The sequence below is a fragment of the Catharus ustulatus genome, chromosome 17 (genome assembly GCF_009819885.2).
Source record: "Catharus ustulatus isolate bCatUst1 chromosome 17, bCatUst1.pri.v2, whole genome shotgun sequence".
NCBI classification, from domain to species: domain Eukaryota; kingdom Metazoa; phylum Chordata; class Aves; order Passeriformes; family Turdidae; genus Catharus; species Catharus ustulatus.
The window spans coordinates 3,852,310-3,878,883 of record NC_046237.1 but is presented as its reverse complement, the minus strand read 5'-3'; the positions used below and the strand labels follow the sequence as shown (position 1 = coordinate 3,878,883).

Sequence of the window (26,574 nt, the reverse complement as noted above, 5' to 3'; positions counted from 1 at the left end):
ACCCATCTGGTTCACCATGTAGTCTCAGAAATGACTGTTTGAGCACAGGGGCAGTAGCTGTGTCATGAAAAAAAAAATAGATGGAAAGAGAAAAAAGCAGCAGCCAAAGGAATCCTCCTGGGAAGGTTTGGGTGCTGGACACATGGAAAATGGGGGTGTGACCCCAGGCACTGCTGGCATTTGTCCTTGACTTTTACTTTGTGCCCCAAGCACCACCACAGCACTGAGTGTGTGGATCCCTTTCCTCATGGGCACCATACGGGAACAGGGGATCAGACTAAGATCAGGCTCTGCAGCTCTAATTGCCTAAATCTGCCAGGGATTGGGAGCTCTGTATGGGAAGTCAGGAATGATGTCCTAGATCCATGCCATGTACAAAGACCAGGGTGGATCAACATCAAAACTTGACATCCCAGCTTTGGTGAAAAAATAAAAATAAAAAAAAAAAATCTTAATCCTGACTTCCTTGTCATGGTTCTATCCATTACATCAGTCCTTACATCTTAATTAAAGTCCAGCAATGTGTAATTCTATAGCTCTGTATTTGAAAGACAGACAGAAAGAGAAAAAAATACTGCACTAATCACATTGGAGAAGGGAAGGAAGCACATATGGAATGCACATGTAGGTAAGTATGTGGGGAGGCATATTGAGAATCCTGCAGAAATAAGGAAATAACTGAAAAAACTGTTGTAAATACTAAAAGCTAGCAATTCCCAGTATGAATCTTAATTATTTTTTTTAAGGCAGTAAATCCAGGATGTATGTTCAATCTTTAGGTCGTTCTTGGACTTTAATGAGCTCGGGTTCAAAGCAGGACATATGGAATCTCCTTGTATGTAATAACAGGGCTCACTAAAAAGCCTACACAGTGATTGAAAATCATAATTTCTGAACTGTTCTATTCCAGATGTCTTTACTGGTATGCCCATGAACACAAACCAGGATGTTTTCTGCCTGTGCTTTTGTCTGCTACAGAAACAAATGTTTGCATCTGGACTGTCTGCTCCACTGCTGCACCTTAGGGAGGAAAGCAGGATTTCTCCTGGCCTTACTATTTAAAAAAAAGTACTTTTTCCTTAATTGAAACAGTTTATAGTAATTTAAAAGTATGACAAACATTTTTTTTCTCTTCGTTTTCCCCATTTTTCTCATCGCTCTCATCTTCATCATTAAAGAAAGGCCAAAATGAGAGTGGCTCAGAAGAGCAGATGAAGTGGCTGTTTCCTGAGGGGTTTTTTTTCTATTTTGAAAAAAACCCAAACCCTCAGAATACTGGCAGTGTGAGGCCTGGGAGCATTACACTTTCGAGTGGAAGAGCTGCTTTGCTGCATTAGAACAAAACTTTTGTGGACTTGCTCTTGCAGCAGTCAATGCTGTCCCTAGAACTGGTTCTATCAGGGGTGATGCTGCCAGGAATTCATCCAGGAATCCTGTAATTGGCAGAATAATGCCTGAAAAATGCAACTAAAGGGTTATTTCTATTTGTGTGCTGTCAAAGGTAGATAATTCCTCATTCCACCCCCAAAGCAGACGGGAAGAGGATGAGTAGGTGGGAAGAGGAGTCACAAAGTTGGAGCGTGATGAGTGTGTGTTCTCCTCAGTTAAACTTTGCTCCAGTCTGTCCCCCACACGACTGACACAGCAGCTGAAGTCTCTGCTGCTTGCAGAGGGCACAGGGAAGGTTGGGTGGCTGCAGGAGGAGGGACTGTCACTACCAAGCTGCAGGATCCCAATAGGAATTTGCTTTTGGCTGTAGTAGTTTTGTTTCCGGTAATTCATGCTCTGGGCTGCTGGTTGGGCCCATCCCTCTGTGTGTCTTTCCTGCTCTGCTCTCTTGTTTATTGGACACTAAACACCAAAGATTTTCTCAGAATGTGTGTGTGTGTTGGGAATAGCCTGGATGCTCTTGTAACATGACTGCAAATGGGATGATGTGCCCTTTTCCCCTTTCCCATTTCCATGTTAGTAACTAAGCCAACACTTTTTTGTTTGGTTGGTTTGTTGTTTTTTTAAATAAAGCTGGACTAGAAATGCTGGCTTCCTTTCACATTCCTAAAAAACCCAAACTCGTAGATAACAATATTATACAAAAACTGAACTTGTATTGTCCTAGCTTCCTAGGTAGAAGAAGAGGAGGAAACTGAAGGTTTGGGCTTTGGAAATCCATTTTTTGGGAAATGCATCATTTGCAGTCCTTGACCTGTTATGGCTTTTTGGGGTTTTTTTCTCCTTTCTCCTAATTATAATGCATTTCTGCATTTGCCTGGTAATTCCCAAGTCTGGACTGAACCTGAACATATATTTTGGTACTCAAATGTGTAAGGGGTGCAAGCAATTTCAGCTGCTTAATTTCAGACATATTCTTCCAGAAAGGTCATCTCACTCCTACTGAGTGTCAGAGATGTATTTGTTTTACCAAGAGTGCTTATAAATGCAGGTCCTCCCCTCCAGTTAGGTTGCTCAGGAAATTAGTTAATTAGTGATGTCTAAATCTTACTGTGTTCAGTGAAAACACTACAAGGTTCTGTGTCTGGCCTTAGAAATTATGTTATTTAAGATTTAGGGAACTACTTATGATAAATACAGGCTGATATTTCCTGCAGTGGGAAAGATTATTTCATGGAAATAAGGTAAAATTGCCTGAACAACATGAATAAAGTTACTGATGGCACTGACCCAGGATGAATTCCTGCCTTGCTCAGGTTTGCTCCTCCTGCTGAACTCCTGGGTAACCCCATCCATGTGGAAGTGCTGTCAGTACAGAACCCACCAGCTCTATGCCTAAGGGACATTTGCAGGCATAAAATCCTGCTCTGGAAGCTAACAAAGCTCCTCAGGACAGCTACTTCCCTTTGTCCAGTGCTTCTGCAGATGAGTAATGACAGGCTCTTGTTTATTCTTCTGAACATGCACTTCTCGAGAGCAGCGTTTTTCCCATGCCTTGACAGCATTTGTGGGTCTTTCCTGACTGCACCCAAGACAGGCTGGATACACACACAACTATTGCAAGCTGAACTTGAATTCTGCAAGATATTACATAATAAACACCCCCCAACACACACGCACACACAGAGGAAAAAAAATTAAAAAGGTAAATCTGATCCCCAGAACACTTCAGAGATAGGAGAGTTTTGTGAACCTGGGGAAAGCTCTGCCTGTTTCACAGCCTCTGTTGGCTGTTGGTGAAACAGAAGTGATGACACTGATTGCTGTGCACTGCTTTGGGAGCTGTGGATAAACTCTGGGATGTAAGAGTGAGAGAATCCTGTTCTCCAGGCTGTACAGTAGAATGTCTGCCGTTCCCAAGGGAGCTGAATAGGTTCACTCCTGGCAGCATTTCAAAAGTAAACAGCCATTTCTGCTTTCCTCTGTGTATCTTTGTCTGCTAGGAAGGGTATTTAAGTACTGGAGGAGTGCCATTGTTTCCAATAGATGTTATGACTAGCACTGAGTATTCTGAGGGTGAGGTGTGCTACAAAAACTACTGAGTGAAGCCCTAAGGGCTGCACAGGCCAAGCAACTGTAACTGAAGGTAATTGCCTGGAATAGAAAAATGGAATGCACTCATTACTTTTGTCATGTTAGACAGAATAAAAGTACTGATGATAAAGGTAATTTGGGTATTTAACATCCCTGCCCAGTTTTTCAGATCTCCACTTAAAACGTCAAGAATTACAAAAGTTGGATTTAAAAAAAAAAAAAGTCACAGATTTTAAATCGATGTCATTAGATGAAAAAGATACAATTGTGGAAAGTAACACAACCAGAAACTTCAGTGTGCCAGATTTTTAAAAAAAAAAAAAAGGCTTCAGTTTTCTGAGGAGCTTTTATTACTAGACAGCTACAGATTGTGACTATCCATCAGGTATTATAATTTAAATCTAACTGATTTTGCATTGTCTTCAGTGATTTGGGGGCTGATTTTGCACGCCAAAGCTGTAGCAGAAGGTGTGAAGTGGTATGTAACAGTGTGTGAAAGTAACTTACACAAGCATTTGGATAGTGGTGCAGATATTCTTGGACCAACCTCTGAATTAGTTAAGTCCAGATCAGATCATTCATGAATCACAAATGGTTCCCATATGGGGACTTCTCTACAAGTATGATAAATAAATCTCTATAATCAAACCCAGGACTGCCACTTGCCTGCAGTGGTGGTGTCAGAGGAAAGGGACAAAGGATCAGAGAAATGAAATTTTATTCACATTAATTGTTCTTTCAGATGAAACACAAAGACTCCCTGCAATATTTCTGCTGCTGCTGCCCCAGAGAGGGATTTTTGCTGTCAGTGATGAGCCAGGTCTCCCATGGCACTTCTTTTCACCTTGGTGGGTCTTTGCTTGTCTTCCAAGAAGGAAAATGCCACAGTGTAGATGCTTTACCTGTGGGAAGGTGGAGTGTGGATCTGCCGAGACACAGATGGTCAAACAGTGATAGTGGTATTTTGTGTTTATGGGCAATGACAACAGTGAGGTCTCTGGCTGCTTCAAGTGTATTATAGCAAAAAAAACCAAGCTTGGACACTTCTGGCAGTGCATCTCAACCATAAACTTCTTCCTTTACATCGACTGAGCTGTCATTTTCTATGAAACTGTGACAGAAATTAATTTATTTTATTACACTTTTGAAGCAGACTTGCTATTTTTAGGAGGGAAGGCCTGCATAAAAAAGCTGTTTAGTTAGGTAACATGTTACATTTTTATTTTAGTCTGGCACATTTCAGAAATTCCAGGCATTTTTGGCTTCCTGTAGAAAGCAAACTTCTGCCTTTTAGGCAAGTGCTGTGAGTGTTTGAACTTTTAAAACTTTCTTCTGCTTATGACCACTTTTGACAGATGTCTGGCTGAGTTAATAATCTTAGATATCCTTGAATGCCTGGTTCAGTGCAAGCAGATCATCGGGCAACAGAAAGTTCCTTTACAGATTTGTCCAAAATGACCCATCCACCAATGTTTGTCATGACTCAAGGCAGCCTCCCTGTTTCTACCAAAACCAGGATTTTCTAAGGGAGTGCAAAGGAAAGAATTGTGTAAATATGTGAGGAATTAACAGAAAAAAAAACATTATTTGAATAAAAGGTTCATTTAAAAGAATACAAATCCATGTCAGATTCCTTTAAACTTGTTTTCAAATAATTAATGGCTTAGTGTTATTATTGCTGTAATGCATAAACTTTGAGTGATGTCACTTAGGATTTCCTCTCCTTAATTATCTAAAAGTCAGGTTTTTATTCATGTTAGTACTTTGAGCAGGGTCTCTCTGTACAGAAGAGGCACAATACAGCAGTGGACAGCAGAACTGTGTTTGTCTGTGTAGTTTCAAGAAGGATGTTTTGTATTTGAGAAACTGGAACAATGACTCAATTCCAGTACCATTAACATGATTCTGGTAACAGAAAATGTGAATAAATAATAGGAATAATGTCTTTCTAATTGGTCTATGTCTAAACCAGGTGATTATTTAAAAACACATTTCAAGTTCTAGCAATATATCAAGTGATCATATTCCTTGGTAAGGTGACTAATGAGGGATTGAGCTGATATGCCCACGTCTGGTAGAAAAAGGAGAAATTTGTAGAATTTTTCAAGAAATCAATGTTGTGGTATTTTGTGCAACATGAAATGTTCCTGGAGCTTTCGAGTGAAAATCATAGCTGATAAACATCTCAAGACTGTTTTCCAGAAGTAAGATCTGCAGACAATGGAATCTGCAGCAGGGGAAACAGATGAAGCACAAAAACTGGTGTGTAAACTACTCACTGTTTACAAACAGAGGAACACTTGAAAAACAGGAGTTGACTACTGAGGAACGTTCTCGATCACTGGTGTTCCAATTCAGACAACCCAGTTATGAAAGTGCTGCTTAAAAAAAAAAAAGTCATACCTTATTGAGGCCAGTTGAGGAAAGCACACTTATCAAGAATGCTGGCATTTGTGCAAAAAAAGGAGTTGTTGAAAGATTGAACTGAAGCTCCTCTTGCTGCAGCAGAGGTGACAGATGCTGGAGGCCACTTCAGACGCTGTATCTGTGCCATGTTCTTTCTTTACCAGCATTTCTTGAAAATTGGGAAAGAGGAGTTTGGAACTCGTTTCTTCCAATAGGCAGTGTTTGTTTTGAAATTGGTGTTTTTCACACTGTGAGACAGACACAGTAGAAGGAGTTTGGCAAATGATATTGCCTTTTAAAATAAAATAAATCACAGTGCTGCATATGTGGAAATAAAGGCTTTGAGAACTGTTATGAAGGCAGTGCATGGAACTGGTGAAACACGTGTACTCTGTTTGCTCTGTGATATTTGGGAGAACACATTTAAACATCAGTGAGATAAACACTGCTGCAGTAAAACACCCTTGACAGGAATCCTTGGCTTGGGTAACACTGTGCTGGGAGTTCATGTCCTGAGACAGGGCCTGGTGCCCACACTCCCTCTGTCCTGGCGAGCACAGGGTGGGACAGCCTGGCTGTGCCACGTCCTGGGCTGCCCCTGAGGAGATGTGCAGGATCCTGCACCAAGGGGTGCCTCAGAAAATGCACACGAGCAACTGGGATGTGCATTTGAATATCACTGGTCCCAGCAGCAGTAGCAATATTGAGACATTTCTGAGCACCTGGGCACAGTGAACACTGTGGACATTAGTTTGATTTTTGGGGTTCTTGCAGGGAATGTGCATTGTCAGTGAGTTTTTCATACTCCTTACTTAGTTTTAATCAGGTTTTTCACTAATGCTAGAGTTCCTCAATTTAGATTGGTAATGACATGTCAGTGCTCTCTTAAAAATGTTTCTGACCCTACTGTTCAAAGGCACACAGGGGACTGGAACCAACCATTGAAAGCAATACTGGGCTGTTTGATGACAGCCAATGTGTGCCTGAATGCACAGGCAGCCACAACCAACTCAGACCTTGGCCATGCCTTAGCTCTGCTCTGAATCACCACCAGAACCAAACACACTGTTTGCTGTGTGCATGTCCCTCTGTGTGCTTTATGGTAGTATTTTATGTTCTTTTTGTTTCTGGTAGACAGCAGCTGCCCAACTGTTTGAAAGCAATCAGAGGAGCACTGACAGTTCTACCAAAAGACATTGATCCTTCACATGTTCTCAAAGATGACCAGAAGCATTTGTAAGTAAAAATGTTGCTTAGAAAGAGGCATGGTTTAGGACTGGCTCTGTAGGGATGTTAACACAAACACAGCCTTGGGTCTTGCCCTCGTGTCAGTGTTTGCAGTAAGAGCCTGAGTAACTTGCCCGAGATCCCACAAGGAGATAGCAGAATCAGAACTATGATCCAGCGGTTACTGAACTCTGCTGCAGGATTTCCTCTCCTCCAGTTTCCATTTTTCTTCTGTGCTCCTGCAAATACAGAGTATCCAATCTCTTAGGAACTTTGCTTAAAGGAAGAATGTTAATCAAAGACAACCTTTGGGACCTGGTACAGGTGTTTCGAATGTATTAATTTGTGAGCAGATGTGCGTAAGAAAATTTTTACATTTAAGGATTCAGATGCTTGGGTTCAATCTGGTTCTGAGTTGTAGTGTCCTAAACCACTGAAAATGTGACCTTTAGCTGACCCATGACTCTCCAAATTGACACCAGAAGGAGCTGCAAACTGGCTTCATTGTGAAATTAATGGATTCCTCTTCTGTCATAGATATGGGGAAACAAACTACAGATTTTAAAACCATCTCTTTGGGAACTGCATCTTAATGATATCAGAATTGAATAAATATATGCACAGTTCCAGGAATCTTCTAATGGAGCCTCTGGGCTTTGATTTTTACATCTGCTTTTCTGTGGTTTTGTAGCTCACCTCATGCACTAGCCATTCAATATATATTTTATATTGCTACAATAGTTTGCACATTTATTTTTTAATGACAAAAGGTTCCCACCCTCTTCACATCTGCTTTGGAAGTATTTGCATAACTGAGGGCCTGCAGTGGTGAGTGAAGGCAGGTCTCCTCTAGAGCAGTACAGATTGCCAGGCCTGGGACACCTAAGGGAAGCAGTGAGACACCAAAACATTTCCAAATTCAGTCAGTTCTTTGTGATGGGGGTGGCAGGAGTAATTGTAAGAACAAGACAGCTAAATCAAAATGAACTATTAAAAAAAAATACAATTATGATAATTTGTTACAGTAGAGAAAAGATTTCCTGGAAAGTTATGGCAAAAGTACCATTAACAAAACACATAAATACTCAGTAACCTAAGGGAGAGCTGGTTCACACTCTGAGAAACAGCTTTAGCAGAAATGATTAGTTAAGAAATGTGACTTGTACTCTAATGAGATATCCACTGTGATGGGTAAAAGGGAAACTCACCTTCTCAAAGACTATTTCATTGTTTAGCATGCTGGTCCTTTAGTGTTTCCATTATCTTGTCCATATAGGATTTTTTTTAATATTTATGGGGAAAATGTAGTCTGAATGTCAAAGACTTCTAATCTTTATTGTTAAAGGGCTCAAACTTCAGTCAGTTCCATTTCTGTGGCTGGAGACATCTGCAGGAAGTGTGAGCCAAGGTATCCCCTTACCAGTGACCGATGACAGCACATGGTAAAGATATTTAGACCCCTAAAGTAACCCAGAGGTGCAAAAGGAGTCTTCAGACCTACACACAGACCTAATTTCTGAAAGTGTTATGTTCAGGAAATGGCCAGCACCTGGTCTGTTATAAAACTGAAATAGAAGGAGGGAATTAATCCAGAAGACTTAGATAAGGGGAAGGGTGTTTGGTGTGGACACTGGGGCCACTCTAGGCTGGTGGTAAGAGCCCAAGGCTGCAGAGAGGTGTTTGCCATGGCAAAACAGGAGCCAAGGCTTGAACCCCATCCCAAACCTCTCTGGAAGCTCAGTGGTGCTCCCAACAACCTGCATGGATCCCTCCTCTGCAGAGATGGCTTTGAAGGGCACATCAAGGCACATCTGTCCTCTAAAGCACTGCTGAAAACCTTGCAAGTCAAACTACTCTAGAATGTATTTTTAAGGAAAGTTTGGAAGATACTACTGCAAAGCAAACAGAGGGTGCAATATGCTTTGTTTAACTGGCTTAGCATTTTAAATCTATCAATCCTGACGTTTCTTTGTAGCACAAAACTCTCCAGATCAGGTTATATATTATGCATTGTAAAACTCTAGTAGTGAAAACAAACATCGTTTCCAGAGTCATCTGTTTGCAATTTTCCTTGATTACTCTTCCAATAGATTTCAAGCTGTGGATTGAAAGATTTAATGTTCATATGGATAGAATTTGTTCCTTTTCTAATGATAACTTTTAGTTACATTACTCACTCTTAGTCAGCCTGCATTTTACTTTTTTCAAGACAAACGATTTTGTCATCTTAAATCAAATTGTCATGACTGTCCTCAGCAATCTGTCACAGCAGAGTTATTTTTGTCTGGCTGCTCTGACAGCCAGCTCCTAAAAACAGCATCTGAGTGCGTGTGAACAGTGTTGGATGGTGCCAGTGGGGGATCATGCAGGGATGACAAAAAGGAGAAGGATCTGTAGATGAACTTGGGCTTCCAGACATAGAAGAAATTTGAATGTAGAGAGAATCAGAACCAAGGGAATGGTGTCCCCACAAGCAGGCACAGCAACAAGGAGCCATTTGTTGTAAAGGACAGGGGATGGGATGAGCTCTGCTCTGGGAATGGAGCAGTCACCCAGCATGGAGGAGGACACAGCCCCTTCCAGCTCTGGTGCCCTCTCAGAGCTCACTGCCAGGCTCTGTGGCTGCCACAAGGCACAGCCAAGGAAGGAGGGCACATGGGGATGGAGAAGTTGTTCCATGGCACTTCCCCTCTGCTGCTGATGAGTTTACCTGAAGGACTTTGCTGTGAGACCTGAGCTCCTTGTAATTCCTTCTGGGAACACAGGGAACAAATCAGGGCTCTCCTCTCCTCTCCTCTCCTCTCCTCTCCTCTCCTCTCCTCTCCTCTCCTCTCCTCTCCTCTCCTCTCCTCTCCTCTCCTCTCCTCTCCTCTCCTCTCCTCTCCTCTCCTCTCCTCTCCTCTCCTCTCCTCTCCTCTCCTCTCCTCTCCTCTCCTCTCCTCTCCTCTCCTCTCCTCTCCTCTCCTCTCCTCTCCTCTCCTCTCCTCTCCTCTCCTCTCCTCTCCTCTCCTCTCCCTCACAGCCCTTTACATGCACTGCACTCACATCCCTTCCCTCTCTGTTGAGGATAAAAACTTAAATTTTTTCCAAGGTTCCTTTCTACATTTTTTTCCTTTGCTTTTGATCGCTTATTGTTTTTACTGCTATCAACAACACAAAACTGAACTTTTTGTACTGGGAATTAGAATGCATGCTATGGAACTTTGACAGAATTATAGCAGATTTGTACATATATGGTTTTACATTGGATAGGAGTAAGAGCTGGAACTAATTTGTTGTTAAAAAGTAAAAGTACAAATGTCCTCAAAATAACATCCCAGAACAAGAGTGATTCTGAGGACACCTAACTGTGTCAACATTACATGTTGAAAGATGAAAGAGCCCTTTATTCTAACTTTTGCAAATAATCCTTTTATGATTTATCAGGTTTTAAGAGTTGTTTCTTAATTAAAAACATATATTAGTTGTGTATGAGTTTATTTCTCTGTGTAACTTCTAAAGAGTTGTACTTCAAATTAGCTTAACACCTTCCAGTACAAACTGAAAATCAGGCAAATTGAGTCAATGAGGAATGTTACTGATGACATTTTCTATAAACATGAAATCAGGTAAAAGCTATCTCATGGTTGTTAACTGTTCCCAGATGGAAAAATGACAGTTCAAAGTCAGAATCCAGCACACACAGCCTTCAGGTAAATGCTGTGCTTTATAGGTTTATTTGGAAATGTTTACAGTCTGAGCTTGATACAAAATTATTTCTCACTTTCGTTCTTCCTCACAATTTTTCGTTCTGTATTCACAATGGACTGATCCTTACACTAACAGAGTCCCAAAACCAAACCACTTGAATGTAGAATTCATATAGAAATAAAAATGGGATTTCTCTTTTCTAAGGAGAAAGCACAACAGTAACACCTGTAGCCCACCACTCAAGGGCTAAATCTGCCTCCCTGTCAAAGAAAGAACTCAGTTTGAATTTTTGGGGTTTTTTTGGGTGATTATTTAAAATTAAATTAAAGCATTTGGGAATGGGGAAGGTGTGAATCCATCTTCATATGCAACATTTAAATTGAACTCAGATGGGGGAAGACAGGAGAATTCCAAACACAGAGTGAGCAGTTCGTGTAAAAGCTGAGCTGTGCCCAGTGAGGCTCTGCAGGCTTGTCCAGCACTGGGATGGGTTTGGGACTGGAGCTGAACTCCGTGGATATTGTCCACAAAAAGAGCTCTCAGACAAATAACTACTGCCCTGTTTGTCCCAGGATTAGGGGACAGATGAGGGTTACATTTATAGCAAAATTGGAACATCACTTTTTATGCATAATCATTACCACAGAATTTGTCTCCAGACTGTCAGGAAAATTATCAACCCTTGAAGGCAGCAAGTTGTGTGACCAGGGTGTTGGGATTCAGTGGGGGAAGAAACTTCCAGGTTTTGGACATAAAGAAACATTAGGAACATTAAGCATTCTTCACAACAAAACTTGATTCATTGTTAAAGACCCCAAAACCATACAATGTGTTTTAAAAAAGAATACGGGAGAATAGTATGTGAAGTGGTTTTATGCAATAAATAATCTATTTTCTATAAATGTACAAAATCTGTTTTACAGCAAGTAAGAAACTGATACAAATGCAATAACTGAAAGATATATTTAATTTTATAACTGTAATAATTTATTTATGAAATATATCCACATATATATAAAATATATCATATGTTTTGGCAAAGACCTCCCTTTCTTGTTTCAAACAAAAACTATCACCGCTGGTTTAAGCCCTATGTAGACACTTTTACTGTTGATTTCTTTTCACTTTTCCTTTGGTCTCCATCTTTCTTCTTATAAAATATAATTTAACAACATGGGGTTAGTGTTTAATCTGTGTGCCCAGGGGAAAGTCTGCATGAAGATCAGTCAACCCCCCCAAAAAATGTGTAAAATGTCACAAGTAAGGGACTTCCTCTCTTTTTAAATAATATAGAACAGGATTTGCAAAAGTTGCTCTTTTTCCTTTGTTGACTCTTGCATCCTTGTAGCAAAAAGAAGTCCATAATTTCTGAAGAAATCATTTACACTGAAAAATGTCCAGGGTTGGATTGAATCCTTATTGCCAAGTTTCCAGGTTATTTGGTGCTGGTGTTTCAATGGAGAGATAAAGGTGGGATTTGTAGCACTGGCAAAGCCCAGGGGGTGTGCTGTGGCTGTGACTTGTAGGGGCCTGGGGCAGCAAATGGCCAGCACAGAAATTACTCTGATGGCATCAAGTTCCACAGTCCTACCCTTGCATCTGTAGGAAAATTCTTTGGGAATAATCACTGAAGTTCTGTTCACCAGCTACAGTGCATCCCCAAATAATCACTGTAAGTGTGTTTGAATGGAACTTCCAAGTGCAGGAATAATTTGTGCCTAAATTAGGTAATCTATTGAATACTCAATGTATACTCTTAACTTGCTATAGTTTATAATAATATTTATATTAGCCATTCATATTTATTCTGCATAGATACTGTCATTTAAACATCTGCCACGAAGTTACAATATGATGATTCAGGCTTGCATACATTAACAAGAGAAATATTTTGTATCTGTTTATTCTTAATGAGAACTCATGTAGAGGCAATCTCCCTCTAACTCTCCACATTCTCCACTTGCAGCTGCCTGCACAGAGCTGTGGATGGATTCTTCAGACACAGAGCAAGCAGTGAGTGGAACAGTTTCTATTGTACTTGTTTAAATCACAGAGCAAAACGTTTCCTGAAGCTTTGCATTGTTGAAGTTTGGGTCTGCCTTTGAAGTTTTCCTCAATAGTGATACATTCCCTGCCAGGTTACATGATAAAGATTATCCTTTTCTGAGGCTCTCTCGAGGGGAGAAAAGCTTCTTCATAGAGGTTCCCATGCCCTCAGAGTGGCACTGCTGAAATGGAAGTGTTGAATTCTCCACTGGCATCACACTGAAGCATCAAGTTTGTCCATCTCAAGGGAGAGTTGTAGTTTTAGTTCTTGTTTCTGAGCTCCAGCAAATAAATGTTAAAGCTTTAAAGAAAACAAACCAACAAACAAATACAGCCAAACTGTTGAATATTCAGCACTGAGTCCCTGTTACCTGAGATGATTGTGGCTGCTCTCTGCTCTCCTTGGTTATGTGTACACAGAGCGAGCTCTACACAGTTCTCTAATCAGCTCTGCCCAAATAATCACAGTGATAAATTCAGCCTGGGGACTTCTAACCCAAGTGCTTGCCTTCATAGCAAAAAATTTGGGCTGTTGGTGTGACTTTTTTAGAAGTAGCAATATTTGAAACTGGCTACTGGGTCACAGCAACCTCCTTATAGCTGACATCAAAAGCAGATTTACTTTTCCCTCCAGATACTTCTTCCACAAAGTTTTTTCCTGTTTCTTTACCTTAAAATGTCAACTTTTACTGAAGCACTGCATTGGGATGTGTAGCTTAATTTGCTGCAGTGCTAAACAAGGAAAAACATGATAGACAGGAACAGGCTTTGTCCTAAAAAAAAAAAAGCCAAAATATGTATTGGCTTATAGCCAAATAATCCAACTTTTGAAGGAGTTATATCAGCACAATAAAGGTTGTAGCAGTTCTGTGTGTAGTAAAGTTTATTTTTAAAATTAAATTACAAAAAAAACCCCAAAACAACCCAAACAACTCATGGGTCAAATTCTGTCCCTCTTTAGGAAGGAGTGATGATATTCAGTTGAATGAATTAAGGGCTCTGTAAGTAAAAGAATATTTATGGAAAGTGAATATTTCTTTTTAACATTAAGCATCTGTAACATACCTGATTGTTCAGAATCCTCCAGACTCTCTGTGCTACTGAATGTGCTCCTCTTCCCTGCATTGGTCTTTCTCCTCTGTCTTTTCCATTGATCCATGATTTCTGTAGAATAGAGATTCCCTAAACTTGTCACTGTGTTCTCATCAATGTCCCCATAGATGAAATGACAATTTCATGTTCTTTGTTAGACTTCATAAAACATTCTAGAACAGCTAAATGTTCAGCATGTCCCTAACTGGACAGATCTGCTGCTTCAAAAGCACCACATCATAAAAAGAAACAGAAAAAAGAAAATTCCAAGCAGTACTGGCTGGCTCTGGCCTCTTTTCTTCACTTATTAAACTCTGATGTGACACAGGAGTTTTCTTGTTTTTTTCTTCCTGTTCACTCCCTCATCCCACTGAAGGGGAAGTGAACAAGCATCAGTGTAAGTGCTTGGCTGCTGGCCAGGGTTAACCCACCACAACTGCAGAGGGGAGTTTCATTTCAAATCAATACCTTTTAATCAGTTCCTCCTGATAAATGCATCTTGATTAATTTATCCCCATGAAATGGCCTCATCACGTGGCCAGGCTGCAGCGATAGGGAAAGACACTCACCTCCTTCTGTCCTGCATTCTTCTGCAAAACTGCAAACACTGCTTGTCCTGAGCATCCGAACAGGAACATCGGAATGAGGGCTGGGGAGAACTCTGAGTCTGGCCTGCCGACCTTTTGCCTCTAAAGCTGCCTCTGTAGTTAGACAGTCCATATGGCACAGTCCTCCTGTTGTGAGAATCACATGTGTTGTGTATTTTAGGAACCAAGTAAAATCATGTTCCATCTCTTTTCTATTTTAGTGAAGAGATCTGTTGATGGACAGCATTAAATAGTGGCAGAAAAATCAAACCCTATGCTCATAAAAGTTCTCCCTATGCTACATCGTAACTTCTGCCTCATCAGAAGTTATCTGCCCCAACTCAGGCTTTCATCAAGTTATAAATTAGCAGACATTAGCTCTATTGGAAGGATTAATTGGCAGCTACACTATCAAAAAAAAAAATTTTGGCTACCTAAGAGATGATGCAAATACATCCCCAGGTCATTGTTTATTTTACTCCTTATTCCTATGTTGTGTTGGTTTCCCCATCCAATGCACAAAATCTGTTACATTGAATGCCTTGGCTGGTCTGAAGCGACAGAGGAGCTGTGCTGATTTCCCCAGATCAGTAACATTGTCTAGTTGTCATGAAGTTCATGGTTCTGAGCCTGATTTGCCATTAATTTCACCACTGAGGAATTGAGAGAACTGTCAGCATGATTCATTTACTGCATCATGTTTGGAACACGTCCCCTGGAGTTATAAATGCAAGAAACTCCCAAATAATCCTCCTTGTATGGCTCCACCTTTCTGTGAGAGATCCTATTCTGTGCTGCAGCACACCAAGAAAGTGTAGGAGGTACCTCAATTTCCCTGCATGATTTGCTCTTTAATGGGTTATAGTCAGCATTATTATCAGAAAAGGACATGGTTCATCACTGCCTGCTGACATCCCCAAAAAGAGCTGGATAGTTTGGATTGATGTCATAAGTTCCTCTACTCCAAGCTCTTAAAGAATCTCAATCAACAGCAGCTGTACTCCCCATGAAACTTCTGGAGACTCATAAAAGTTCCTGAGGACTTGAGGGATGGGCTAAGCAAGCCACAAATCCACAAACACTACAAATCTGCAGAGAATCTCATGTTCAAAAGCAAGAAAGAGGAGGAGAGGATTAAAAAAAAAAAGAAAAGAAAAAAAAAAAAAGAAAAAGGCAGGGAAGAGGAAGTCAGAGTCAATCTAGAAAGGTTACAGAAAGGTTACAGAACAAAGCCTGAATAATGAGTCTGGAACCACTACCTTCACATTGTTCTGCTTCTTTCATTTGCTTTCATAAAAACATCATTAGGCTGCTAATGGGAAAGCTGCAAATTTTCCATTTTCCCACACACATGGTGGGCTGAAAGGTTCAGAAACATTATTTTCCTAATCTCTACAATAAATTTTGATGCAACACCAGTACAGTTGATGCAAATAATTTATTCAAACCTCTGCACTCGTAGTAACAGTATTTGTAACAGTGCACCTTGCCTTTCACAGCCTGAAGCTGTCAGAGTTAGGTTGATCATCAAATCATCCTGAGTGACAGAAAATCACAAGCAATACTTCTGTGTTCAGAGCCAGGGAATGGATTTTCTGCAGCAGATCCTGGGCTGCCTCCATGCAGAAAATGTTCCTTATTTTCACCATTTTACTCCTACACCAGGACACTGGGAGAGGCCAAGAGTGCCCATATTTGTCTCAAAAGACTTTAGGACTTGATTTTGGCCTCCTTTCTCAAACCATCATTTAAAAAGCTTTTTGTTGTCTTTAGGATTAGAAGCAAGACCCATTTTATAATTTAAGAGCGTTAATAATTCTATACTGACATCTGCTTTACAATAATGAATGTGAATTGGCTGATGTAAGGAACTTTGACATAAATAATTTCTCGATGGTCATTTTTTTTCACATTTATGTTTTGTATAAAGTAAGAACTGGTATTTAGAGGCAGGAGTGGGAGAAAGTTCCTTTATTTTTAACAGTGGCAAACCCTCTATGAAAACTCTCTGCTATTCAACTTCCTGGTCCAACTGAGACTGAAATGGAAAGATGAATTTTGTGTGTTTTAGACAAATGTGAGAGCCCTGTTTAATGACAGACAGTTTGCCAGGGCATAAAGAAGCTGCTTGCAGCTTTTGTAGATGTCATCCTACATTATGCTAATAAGACATAAAACAGTATAATATGTTATTATTTAAAGTGGTTCCTTGTTCAAAAGTTCACCCTCTCAAAATATAATATTGGACTTTTTTACTCTAATTCTCTAAACCAAAACCTCTTTGGGACTGAGTCACAGCTTGCCCTGAGTCAGAGGCTCTGCCTGAATAGCCAAGAGAAAGAGGGCATGAGTTTTCTTCTTAATTGCTGCAATTGGCAAATTAATGGAGCAACCAGAATTGTCATCAACTTTCAATTTTACCTTAATCCATCACTATGTGAACTACAGTGATTGAGGAAGGGGCCCATTACCAATCTGCTGCCTTTCCTAAGAGACAGTAAATTCCAGCAAACAGGGAGGAGTGGAGAATATAATTATAATTACAAGTGATAAGAGCCATGAATCACAGCCTTAAGCAAAGGAGGAAATTGATATTTCAGTTACTGCTTCTGATCTTTCTAATGAAGTATGTTATGCTTCACAGCTTAGAAAATGTATTCAAGGCTACTTCATTCTCAGTGGACCAGAAACATGTGCCAGTGCAACAACATTTTCAAGTGTTTCAAGTTTTAAAGTCTTTTAACCAGAATGTCCAAGAGAAGATTTTGTAATGTGCTATTTCTTCCTTTAGGAGAATAAAATTCTCCTGAAGTAAACCAGTATGAGTTTAAGATGTATTTACAGCTAAGGTGTTCTATGAGTTCTTTATGCCTTTCTTCTCTACCAAGTGGAGAATAAGCAAACCTAAACATTTCTGAATCAGCCTTTCCAAGGTACTACTTTGAACTGCTATCTGATTGGCAACATTCAAATCTGTGACTTCTGAGGAATTACACTCTTTTGGGAGGTTCACTGTGATTACTCCAGCCAGCCAGTGGGTGCATAAAGTCCTGCATGCTCAGTTCTTAAGCATTTTCTAACAAAGAGAAGGTCTGAGTTTAAGGAAATAGTTGCTTCTCCAGTATAATCTATTTGTTCTTTACTCTGTGTGCAAAAAACCCCAACAAAACTAGCACAGCTCTCCATTACTTGCAATTATTCCATGTGTTGTAATTGTGATTAGTCAGTGCAACAGATAATTAACAGAAGATAATCTCATGTATAACAGAGCAGCACAGAACTAATCAAAGCACAGTGTGTTTTTCTCAGATTGGGTATCAGAGGCTGAAATAACCTGGATTATTCGTGTACTTTACATCCACAAACACAATCAGAAAAGCTCTCCCCCAAGAGCCAGACAGCTCTGGGAGCAAGGTTTTGACATTAAATTAACAGAAATATGCATTTATTTGTTGAAAAAGAAGTATCAAGTAATTGGTACCAAGTGATTTTTCCATTCTGAAACAGTGAAAAATTTTCCCCTGAAGAAAACTGCCTGTTGAAGGATTAATGCCTTCAGGTTGAATTGGGAATTAGGATTTACCAGAGTCCTGCTGTCCCCCACTCACAGTGAATGCTCAGAATTCAGGCAGACAAATCCAATTGGTTTATTTTAACTTTTATAACATGTGGCTGAGTTTCTCATGCTACGTTATAATTGATCTATGAGCTGCTATTATTTTCTACTTTCCCAGCCACTTAAACACAGTAGATACCTCCAGGGCACTGGAGAGTTTCAGCCAAAACAAAGGGATGAGGGGGTTGCAGCAATCATCTCAGACGTTGTGATTTCAGGATTCAGCAATATATTTTCTGGCACACATCCAGGCCAGCAAGGCTCCCAACAGTCTCCAGTGTTTCCAGACAATCCCAAAATGTATGGGATCCCTGTAAGGACCACTTAGAGCAAAGAACACAGAAAGGAAGCAAAATTTACCATCCTCTAAGTGAGACAAAATGTTCCCAGAATGAAGGATGATGCTTGGGGGAAATCACAGATATTTCTGTGTATGATTGAACATAAAGGCACTGCAGTAGCACTGTGCAGCTTTACAGATGAAGAGATCACTGGCTGCTCTGGAAGTTGGCTCCAGCTCTTCCTGTAACAGGTTTGGTTTTTTAGGAGTGCACAACAGAGGTACCTCCCATATTAACCCATCCTTATCACTATTTCAGGAGTAAAACATCTCCAAAGGATGCCTGACTTGTTGCTTTGGTCGTCCTGTCCACATTCTCAGAAGCTGCATTTTTTCTGAGCAGCTTTTTGAAGTTTATTTTCAGATGAAACAACTTTTCTCCTTTATAGCCACAGCTTTTTTTTCCACATCCTCATTCAGTAGTGCTCAGTGTTCCTAGATACTGAACAGGCTCCTGTTATCCAAAAAGATGTACTCCATGACCTTGCTATCTTATCCTTTAATTAATACTTGCTAATTTGCAAGGATGCCAATTGGTTTTAGTTCATTAGTTACAGCTAACTTAGGTGATAAGCCAAGCATTGCACACATCTGCCTCATCACTCAGGTTCACTGACCACATCAGTTCTTTGATTTTCCTCCCCCTGGGACTTGTTGGTACCCAAGCCAGGCACTGTGACAATCTGGAGGTTGTTTATCACTCTCCATCCTCCTCCTGCAGCTGTCAAAGGGATCTTACAGGTTTTGTTTCAGAACAATATCTGAGTTGTGGAGTGAAAAGCTGGGGTGTATTTATTGAGGTAAACAACCTGAAGCAAGCCTGGGCTGTCCATTAACCCCCCAAATCCCAGAGAGGCTGGGCAGAGCTCACCTGACCTAACAAACTGAGCCAGTGTTTCACAGAAATACCTCTCTCAAAACAACTCTCAGCATCTCCTTCAGTGCCTCCTATCAATCCCACTCTGCTCCCAGCCCTGGTACAAGATATGTGATCGTTAATTTAAAGAAATAAATAAAATTTGGAGCAGCATCTTCTGTCTGTCCAGCTCAAACTCCCATTATTCCTTTTCTCCCTCTGATTGGTGGTCACTACTATTAGTAAGTGGTTTTTACCACTTACCAGGGGCACAAAACCACTGAGGCAAAGCCCAAAAGGCAGAGCACCTGGGAAATATGGATGAAAGGAATCAAATTAAGGTTTTCATCAAACTAAAATTCAGCGTACTTACTGCTGCTTCAGAAGCCACCACAGCAGTGCACACAAGGAACACAAACTAATGCATGTTCCCACCTCTCTCCACAGCCTGTACAGTTCAAAACCCACCGCTGGTTTAAAAACAAATAGAACAAAAACCCGGGGGAAAATAAACACATGGTGTTAAAATGTAAGATTGGTGAAAGTGACTGTGGTTTGACAGCCCTCCAGAGTGTTTATTCTGAGAATTAGACCAGCAGGAGCAGCAGTAGTGAAATTTCAAAGCCCTGGCTATCAGCATGTCTCATCCCTGACCTCATCTTCTCAGGCCAGCTCCTGCAGGGACGTGGGATTGTCCCTGCAGAGTCAAATCATTTCAAGTCTTTCTGAGAGACTGCTGTAAAACATCAGTCCTGGGACTACTGGCAGCAAGCTCAGAGGAGATATTCTACTTCTAGACTGAGGAGGGCATGCAAGCCATGCACACTTCAGACAGTGAGACACTGAAAGTGTGAGGTCAGTAACATTTTAAATATGTAAGAATATCTCTCCGAATAGAGAGGCCTAAAACCAAATCCGTTTTCCCACAATAAAATATAATAATTACAGAAGGAGCTTGTTACTCTGTTCAGTAAATCTATTTGAAATTGTGTTCATTTCATATGAAGACTTTGCAAGACAAACAGACTCTATGTGAATAGTAAAGATTGCAAAATCAGGGCAAGCTTCATTAAAAAAAATAAAATAATAAAATCAACTCAACAAAGACTCATAATTTCAGTTTTGGCACTTGGTTCTCATGGTTAACCATGTGCACTGTTCAGCTGACAGATCAGCTTCCTTATTTGAGCTTCCTGGCTGGCAGCCACTGTTTTATCATCATGCCTTTGGCTAGCAGGGATTTTCAATCTGATCTAGAGTTTATAACCACCTGCTTAATTGTTTTGCTGAACAAGAGATCTTTAGCTGTGTACTTCAATTTCCAGCAAAATACAGGACGTCATATACACTTACATGGCTACACTTATTTAATTATCAATATAATTATGCAGAATTGGAGTAATTTTAATAATTTAGAACATCACTTAATATCCATAAGGATTAAAAGCATTTTAAATTTTGTTGTGTGGGCTTCTGTACAACAAAATTCAATCACCAAAGAGACGCAGGTAACAAGATGGTGTGAAGGAGAAGTTGGCCAGCAGAACATGCACTCAGAGCACAGCAACCACTGGCTTGTATTAAATCTTGTCTTTTGGAACACCACCCCAAGATATCATCTGTGTGTGTGAGTGAAACTGTGAGTGATGATAGGCTACAGATTGTTTCCATTCTGAGATGACTTTCTGATGGTAACCTAAGTCAGTAAAATCATTAACTGGTATTTGTTGGAGCGCTGGGTGCAGGTGGGATCTGCTCAGGCTGTTTGATTCCTGACAAACCCATTTGTCATCACTTGCAGCACCTCAGCCAGTGGTCACCTGAGGTCAGGAAAACACATTTCTGTTGGGAACTGTCTGGAGGTAACTTATTGCTAAGGACTGTGTGACTTGCTTGAGTCACAGAAACAAATTTATTTATTAAGTGAGAAAACATCAGATCCTTCCAGCGTCCCCATGTGCTCACACAGCACGGGACACTCACCAGATCCTCTCCCAGGGTATCCCACACTGCAGAGACAGACAAGTCCTGCCTGTCCTTGCCCTCCCCCAGAGGAAACAGAACATGTGTTAAATACAGAGGATCACAGCAGCAACACAGTGTAAAATGAAAATCTGCCTCTCATTTTGTCCATCCAATTTTCCTGATTCAGAAATTCATGTTATTGGCAGAGACAATTCTTAGATCATCATGTAACTGATCTTTACAGTGTGGTCACAGAATTTCATTCAGTCACTCCTCTTTTGAACATAATAACAAATACCAAAATGACATGTCATTTAGGGAAAAAAACCACATTTGTCTTGTTTTAGACCCTTCAAAATAAATGTTCTTATTTTTGGTGCTTAGTTTGAATGAGGAATTCTCCTTTGGAAATGTCTGGATTATTGCCATAGATTCTCATTACACTTTTATTTTAGCACTGAAGACCACTTGAGTATCTGTGCCCTCATGACAGTAACACTTTCTCAGGAGTTTTCACCTTTTTAATCTCTCACTCATCATTCTGAGCATTGATAAAACTTCATGCAGCAACATTAAGGTTATTAACTGAATGGACTGTTATTAATTAACTGTTATTATTGCTGTTGGATGCACAACCTCAGTTCATATTGAAATATAGGACCCTTTTGAAGAAGTGCAGATCTAAATGTATTCTTGCCCAAATTTTCTTCTCTTGCCCAAATTTTATTCTTGAACTTACAAAATTAAGCATCAAGCTGTGTCTGTATTACATCAGAGGGTAGTGTTTCAAACACAATTCATTCTTTAAAATGTGTCTGTAGCTATAGATCAAGATAAACATAATTAATCACTTGACAAAAAAAAATACATTGCAAACTAATTCCTGGCTAGTCAATCTTATCAGTGAGAACAGTTTACCAGCTTTTAATTACCTTGGTTATGCAACTTTTGCCTACACCACATAATTGCATTACTCTCTTCTGACTTACCTGCCTTTCTTTAGGTCATCTTGTTTTCCACTTTCCCCTGCTCCCAGAATGAGACACTCACTATATCCAAACAACACTGATGCTCTTCGTGGTCAGGACTAACTGCAGTGCTCCACAGTCAAGTATAAAGCAATACTCAAAACATGTGTGCAGAGATAATTTCTCATTTAATCGGCAAAAGCTGCAGGGAGCCAGAGGCTCCACATTCTGCAATTTTGTGCTTTTCTACAACTGTCACCCTGCTGATCTAAGTGGTTTCTCAGCAGGAATAGAAATAGACCTTCTATTGTCACTCTGCCTCCAACAGCTTCAATAAAAACTTTAACTGCTTTTCCAGAAAAGGAGGAGAGGCCATGACCAAGATTTGTTTTGAATATATTACAACAATGCTTAACAGCTCCTGTTGGGAAAAGCAGAAGAAACCAGAGGAGGAATTAAAGTTTGTCTTTAAAGTACAGAAGCAAGCAAAAGTAACCTGAAAACAGAAAGTAGTGAGGAATTTTTGTGGGGAACAAGAAGTGATAAAGTGAAACAAATAAGTCAGGGGGGAAAGAAAGAAAAAAATAAGCAACTGTAGAGGTTGATGTAGAGGAGGAAAAAAGTAAATAAGCAAGAAAAATATCAGAATCAACAGATGTCAGGAGAACTTCTCCAAACTTTAACACCAACTTTCTGGCCTCTCACTGTGTGTATGATCCTCCAAGTTGCACTGGAGCCAAATTTTTAGTAAATATAAAAACTTTCCACAACATGTGTACAAGAGCAACATAAAAGGCCCTTTTACAAACAGCCAGTCTGTATACATCCAGGGGTTACTTCCATTTCAAAGAAGTAGTGTAACTTGCTCAGGACATGGAATTGCCCAAGCAGGTCTGGTTCCCCTCATTCACATCCAGAATAACCTCTTGGCTTCCTGAGATGTTATTCCAAATCAATGACCAGAGCAGAATTAGTGCCTGTTCGTGGCACGTGGCATCTTAAATCCTGCTCCTGTGGCACTGAAATGGTTCAAAATATCCAATACACTTAATTTAATATTTTCCTCTGCCTTGGGAGCATTCCTAGGAAAAATCCTGACATTTTTGAAAATCACAACTGCACTGTTTCAGCGAGAGTTTTGTACCACAGCAAAGCTGCCCAGTTCAGACAGAGCCCCGGAAATTCAGTCCCTGCTGGACTAATTCCAGACTAATTTCACCATCATCCACCCACTCTTTGTCAACCTCAGAGGACTCCCAACATCCCAATTCACCCAGTTCCAACAGTGTTGTTAGGTTACACAAGTTCATGTCTTTGGAGCTAAAAGTGTATTATTCTCTGTGAAAAATTAATATTGAAATTGAGTGTATTCATTCCATGGTTTGCACAGAAACATCCAATAACATGCCATAAAAATTATAAAAAGAGAATTTCCTAGTCCTCATATTAAATCATTTCAGGTTAACCTATACTGGTGGGGGTAGACTTAAGAGATTTGAGAGATTTGCTGCTATTTTATGTTCAACTGATTTCAGTTAAGAAAGCAAAGACTTAGAACCCCAGCTGTTTAATATTTGGATTATTATACAGGCTTCATTGCCAATTCTGTGGGTATCACGAAAATGTTATATACTTTATTTTCTAATTTTTAATTTTTTCTTTAGTGATATTGGCATGAAACTTTATGTAGGAAAACTCTCCATATCACTGAATTAATGCACACTAAATAATTTTGGCACCAGAATGAAAATTGTAAGTCCTGTAGACTTAAAACAGCAAAAGAAAGAGAGAAAGAGAAGGGGAAAAAAAGTGTGTGTTTATAATTAGCAGAAGTCTATTTATTCAGTGCGTAGGGGAAAAGGAATGTCATTCCCCCATTTTCACTGGTGAGCTCTGACTTAAATTTACTGAGTCATAAATATTTGGCTAAAATAACCCCAAGTAATCCTGAGGTGGATTAGTGCAGGTATGGAACTTGAAGAATTGAATGACTTGTGTGAATACATGATACTTACAGGTTGGTAGAAGTTCAAAAGACGTCATCAGCCATGGCCTCCAGCCAGGACACACACGTGAATTTACAAATTAAGTGCCCTAACCCCCATTTGACTTAACCTAGTTTACTGCTACTTTCTATTTGACTACTCCTTTTGTTATTCTAATCTCATTAAAAGCTTTGCAATCGATTCAAACGCAGGTCTGAATCACTACAACTGTTCCCAGACTGTAGTCACGGGAATACTTGGTGGGATGTGCAGAAGTTCACATCACAGAGTCTGAAGAACTGTAATGCTTGAGTCATTTGTTTGCAGGTTCATTTATCTCCTGATTATTTCTGTACTGAACAGATCGCTGTGGCTGTGCAGGATCCTATTAGCCTGTGACAATCTTTACAAATCTGAAGTCTGTTTTGGTTACTCAGCAAGACAAGATATATACAGTGGTGTAGGAAAAGGAGGCCTCCACCCTTTAGGATGTAGGCAAAGTGTCACTCTTCCTGGATGCTTTTTTCCCATTAAGCCCTGTCAGTGCAGACAGCAGAGCAGCATTTCTGCACGTGTGCTGCACCCCCGCCCTGTGTGCAGCTCACAACTTCCAATCCAGGGGAAACGGCTTCAATATTTGTTTTTATTACGAGTTGAAACAAAAGCTTGTGTTTCCGCTGAGCACAGTTGTAAAAAGCTTTCTTTTGTAACACCTTAAAATCTGGCACGCTGAATTTTTCAATCCTTATCTTAACGCCTTGGTATTTTTCCACATTAGTTAGTGTACACACACACACGCACACACGCTATTCCTGCGAGTTGTTAGGCACAGATTTCTCGTGGGAAATCCTCGCTGTCACCCTGTGCCGGTCAGGGCAGGTGCCGGCACAGAGGGGGCTCGGGGGGCTGCGCTGGGCTCCCCCCGTCCCGCCCCGACCCCGACCCCGACCCCGCCTCCCGCGGCTCCCCCCGCCCGCTCCGCGCCCGCGGGGTCCCGCGGCTCCCCCGCCCGCCGCCCGCCCGCCATTTCCCGCACTCACTCGGGGGTGTTGATCCAGATGATGTCCAGGTGGCAGTAGTACACGCACTCCTTGTCCTTGTAGGTGTAGCAAGTGCAGCGCCGGGCCCGGTGCCGCAGCGCTCCGCCGTCCGCCCTGGCCCTGCCGCCCGCGGCCGCCGCCGCTCCGCTCTCGTCGCGCTCGCGGTGCCCCGGGCCTGCCGCCGGCAGCGCGGAGCGGGGCCGGGGCAGCGCGGACCCTGCAACAGCCGCGCTCAGTTCCCGGCAGCTCGCGGAGCCCCGAGCCCGCACACCGCCCCCCCGAGCCGGGCCCGAGCCGTCCCCGCTCCCCGCGGAGCCCCGGCGGCACCGGGAGCACCGTTATGTTCGTGTCCGCTTCCCCCGCCCGCCGCGCTTGGCTGGAACACACGGGCGCCCAAAGGATCGCTGCGGTGTCTGCTGCTTTACACCGGACCGGGCTGCTGCTTACAGCCTTTTGGAAGGAGGGGAAAAGTAGGGGGAAAAAAAAAGGCGACAAAAAAATCCAGCCAGCCTTTCTTTGTGTGCATGCGTGGAAGTGGGCAAAGAAAGAAAGAAATTCACGTTACCTGCAGTCGACGTAATCGTAAGTCCAAAGAGGAACAATAAACCCAGCTCCATTAAACCCAAATTGCACGCTGGTTAACTGCAGGCAAAGGTGAACTGCAGGCGCAACTGAACCGTTCCAGGAGGAATCTCTTCAGGTTGGAGGCAGGGAATATCCTGGGGCTGGCGGCACACGCTGCTCCGGGAGTCAGCTCCCACACGGAGGTGTGATTAGCACTTCTCCCTCGCAGTTAATTTCCTCCAGTGCAGACTTAGTCCTGAAGGGGAGAGTGTTGTCAAAAGAAGGGAAGATCCATCGCTTGGCTTTTCCCACACACACCTCCCACCCCACCCCCAAATCTGATCAGCAACCGGAGCTGCTGTTTTCCAGCTGCAGACGCCTCCCACCCGCCGACAGCTGCCGGCCTCCCCCGGGGCGCGGGCCGGGGGCGGGCACGGCCCCGCACCGCCCCTGCTCCGCTCCCCCGGCAGGTACCGGCAGCACATCCTCCGGGGGAGGCACAGCCGCGATCCCAGCACATCCTCCGGGGGAGGCACAGCCGCGATCCCAGCGCATCCTCCGGGGGAGGCACAGCCGCGATCCCAGCACATCCTCCGGGACCGCCGGGGGTACCAGCCCCGATCCCAGCACATCCTCCGGGGGAGGCACAGCCGTGATCACAGCACATCCTCCGGGAGCACCGGGGGTACCAGCCCCGATCCCAGCACAT

The 26,574-nt window shown here is 41.7% G+C and overlaps 1 protein-coding gene across 2 annotated transcripts; it reads right to left on the bottom strand.

Annotated features, from left to right (window-relative positions):
* Positions 1-10,787: 10,787 nt before the first annotated feature.
* EDN3 (endothelin 3) lies at positions 10,788-26,456 on the bottom strand. 2 transcript variants are annotated; one of them, XM_033075193.2, is made up of 6 exons: positions 26,340-26,456; positions 25,867-26,121; positions 25,302-25,518; positions 14,514-14,678; positions 13,918-14,016; positions 10,788-13,153 (listed from the first exon to the last, which is right to left on the bottom strand). In XM_033075193.2, exons 2-5 carry the CDS (start codon positions 25,916-25,918, stop codon positions 13,950-13,952), a joined length of 501 nt encoding a protein of 166 aa, XP_032931084.1. In that variant the 5' UTR covers positions 25,919-26,121; positions 26,340-26,456; the 3' UTR covers positions 10,788-13,153; positions 13,918-13,949. The 2 variants fall into 2 exon arrangements, with proteins under 2 accessions (XP_032931084.1, XP_032931083.1); XM_033075192.1 differs by lacking the exon at positions 26,340-26,456 and having other exon boundaries at positions 25,867-26,263.
* Positions 26,457-26,574: the final 118 nt, after the last annotated feature.